Source organism: Typha latifolia, chromosome 2, assembly GCF_019914945.1.
Source record: "Typha latifolia isolate L0001 chromosome 2, TyphaL0001v2, whole genome shotgun sequence".
In the NCBI taxonomy this organism is placed as follows: domain Eukaryota; kingdom Viridiplantae; phylum Streptophyta; class Magnoliopsida; order Poales; family Typhaceae; genus Typha; species Typha latifolia.
The window spans coordinates 18,376,943-18,380,234 of NC_133087.1; the positions used below are offsets into that span (position 1 = coordinate 18,376,943).

A 3,292-nucleotide genomic window follows, 5' to 3' on the forward strand; every position below is an offset into this window, starting at 1 on the left:
ATACATGGGGTTTCTATTTTCTAAGAGTGGGTTGGAACCTGGGGTTGGGCTAGCTCTCTCTACCTTTGACCCAAACTATGAGGCAATATTTATTATACAAATTAATTTTGTCATCACTTGATCATATATAATTCTTAGGTCAAGACAATTTCTTATAATACTAATGATATCTAATACTCCATGGACTCAAATCAATCTCTATATTCTTGGAATAGAAACTAGGCATTGAAACATGAGTAGATAGATAGATCTAACTCTTCTTTTGACAAAGATATGGTCAGAAACCATTTGCTGTCTCACTCCGGATCTCTTCACGTGAGCCCATTACCAAGCGGCATATTTGTCATTTATAAGTCAACCCATCTAGTTCGTTGACTTTGGAGGAGGGTGGAGGATCTAAGCCAGGGTGTACAGTACATGGCCACCTTCTAAAATCTTGTAATGAAAGACCTACATGTCTGTATAATAAATAAACATCTAATATTCCTTCTTATAGTACAAACATGATATATACTGTACGCGTTATTTTATTAAATTTTTTTTTAAAAAAAAAGAAGAGATTATGAGTTCAAATTTTATTAGCTAGCTAACTTTTATTTCATATCATTTGTCATTGTGGGAATAGAAAGATAGAAGGATTGGGTGGCTTTGTCACATAGTCAGTCACATGCAGAATGGAGGTAGAAGCTGGATGGAGCAAGTGGCTTCTTGGCCACTTCTGGCTCAGTAGCCACCCAACTCTCTGGTTGCTTGACTTTGTAACGTAATGCATCCAAAACCTAGTTGTTTATGACTCCCTTAGGTCACCATGTACAAACACCACCAAAGAAAATCATAAAATCTTTGAGAGAGAGAGAGAGACTTGGGTTGTGAGATGCAAAGAGTGATCACAAAATCCAAACTTTAGGTTCATATCCTATTCAACTGTACCGAAATTTTTTTCAACTCTTTGGCATCTCTCGAAAATTAAAGGAGGTAGCCCAAATCCGTGTTTTGCTCGATCGTCTCAGTCACCAGTCACCACCCCCCCATGGATTTGATTAAATTAACCCACTTGGGAGCATGGCAACTAATGAAGTCCAATTAAGTGACAAATTAACGCACATGAGAGTCAAACTTCAAAGCCATTAATTTTTTTCTCACGCTGTTTCGACTTAATTAACACAAAACTCCCCCCCCCCAACTTGTGGCTTTTTAAGGAGCTTAGTCTTTAATCGAATCCCATTGCGGCGTGCTACCTCACATACATATAATCTATGTCTCTTTTCTTCACGCCGTCTCCCTTACCTAGATCTATATATATCCTACCTCATCTCCTCCTACCCTTTTCATCACATAACTCCAATCCCATCTTTCTCATCCTCTCAAGCCCCCACCTTCACCTCGATCTTCTTATTTGATCCCCTCTACTTAATTCTTTCAAATTAAACCAAAGTGGGGACTGCCAGATACGTACTATGGAGATGGGAAGTAGTAGAGTACCTGGGTGCTTTAGCTCTGCCACCACACCACCGAGTGAGGAAGAGATGGATCTGAGAAGAGGACCTTGGACTGTTGACGAAGACCTCGTGCTCATGAACTATATCGCCGCACACGGCGAGGGCCGCTGGAATTCCCTTGCAAGATGCGCAGGTATATATACATATATATATTACTATAATAACTTGGGTTGTAGTAGGATCTTTTCCCAGAATTACCCCTTGTTTCTAATTAATTTTACACTGTTTTTCTTCTTCTGTGAAATAGGTCTCAGGAGAACGGGTAAGAGCTGCCGGCTTCGATGGCTCAACTATCTCCGCCCCGACGTCCGCCGCGGTAACATCACACCGGAGGAGCAGCTCCTCATCCTCGAGCTCCACTCCCGGTGGGGAAACCGGTGAGTAATCTTACAAAAATCACCTCCAGTTTTAGAAGCTCTTCTTCTTCTTTTTTTTTTTTTTTTTTTAACGTCGGTTGTGCCGCAGGTGGTCGAAGATCGCGCAGCACTTGCCGGGAAGGACGGATAACGAGATAAAGAACTATTGGAGGACTAGAGTGCAAAAGCACGCGAAGCAGATGAAATGCGACGTTAACAGCAAGCAGTTCAAAGACGTAATGCGATATCTATGGATGCCACGGCTCCTTGAGAGAATCCGGGCAGCTTCGGACAGTTCGGCGCACGGCGGCGTGTACCAAAATGTCAGCCCTCCAGTAGCTGACCCGGGCAGCGAGCTTGTGCAAGTGAAGCTGAGCCCCGGGGATTCCAGCAGCGCCGGATCATCGGTGGACTCACTCGGCGTGCAATTCTCGTCGCCGCCGGTCTCGGATGGCTTCGTCGATTGCTATAGTATTCAGGGAGGCGACGACAACAGCGGTGACAGGATACACGTCACCCAGTTCGACGACAGCTGGTCAGAATCCCTGCCGAGCCCCGCCGGAGGTTATACTCACCTGGGGTTACCGGAAGACTTCGATTTTGGAAGTTGGGGAGATAATTTGTGGAGTTTGGAGGATATTTGGTCACAGCAGCAGTTTTAGAGCAAGAATTAAAGCTCTGTAGATTAATGGTTTGATGATTAGAGAATTAATTATTGGGTGAAGACAAAGGGAATTGAGAAAAGAGAGAAATAATTGGGAATTTTCTTTCCCAGAAATTAATTCTCTCTCTTTCTTTCTTTTTTTTTAAAAAAAAAAAAAGCTTGGAGACTATATTTAATGAGAGCTTTCGCCTCATTCTTTCAAATAACAATGTACAAGTACTCTTTGTTTCTCTATGTATAATAAGCTTCAATTGTGCAGTTCTGATTAATCCCCACATTATTTATTCTAGATCTATACGTAAGTTATGTTCGACGTGATTCAATTCTTTATAGATAAAAGAAGACGGAAGCGAATTAAGGAATCCAACGATCGAGTAATAACGACTGTACGAATCCCTCCCAGTATGATTGGAGTACCCATCCAATTATACTGTGAGTTTATCCACAAATACTAGAATAATTTATTATATAATAGAATTTACACGTGGAGTCCGCCCATTAGCCAGTGGATGTCTCTATCCAATGAACGTTGTCATCATTATCCAATGGTGGGAGTGGTCCAAATACTTGTTTTTGTTGTCACCTTAGATTCCTCCAATATTTCTTAACTTAATATTACATAGAAATAACATCTTCTTCTTTTTCTTTCATACGAAAATTAGAATCTCCCATGCATTTCTAGAGTTTAGTTTAGTTTTATTTGGGATTTTAATCTATGAAGGAATGAAGTCAATTCTGTATCGATCTGGTGTAACGTAAAGGAGTAGAATTTG

At 41.2% G+C, this 3,292-nt stretch overlaps 1 protein-coding gene across 1 annotated transcript; it reads left to right on the top strand.

Annotated features, from left to right (window-relative positions):
* The first annotated feature begins 1,186 nt into the window (after positions 1-1,186).
* LOC140781120 (transcription factor MYB2-like) lies at positions 1,187-2,788 on the top strand. Its single transcript, XM_073126934.1, has 3 exons — positions 1,187-1,632; positions 1,747-1,876; positions 1,965-2,788. Exons 1-3 carry the CDS (start codon positions 1,458-1,460, stop codon positions 2,515-2,517), a joined length of 858 nt encoding a protein of 285 aa, XP_072983035.1. The 5' UTR covers positions 1,187-1,457; the 3' UTR covers positions 2,518-2,788.
* Positions 2,789-3,292: the final 504 nt, after the last annotated feature.

Bases quoted from the DNA above. Each gene is read 5' to 3' on its own strand.
- LOC140781120 (XM_073126934.1), top strand. From the start codon at position 1,458: ATGGAGATGGGAAGTAGTAGAGTACCTGGGTGCTTTAGCTCTGCCACC. The intron at 1,633-1,746 runs GTATATATACAT...TCTGTGAAATAG, and splicing joins TTCCCTTGCAAGATGCGCAG to GTCTCAGGAGAACGGGTAAG. The intron at 1,877-1,964 runs GTGAGTAATCTT...GTTGTGCCGCAG, and splicing joins CACTCCCGGTGGGGAAACCG to GTGGTCGAAGATCGCGCAGC.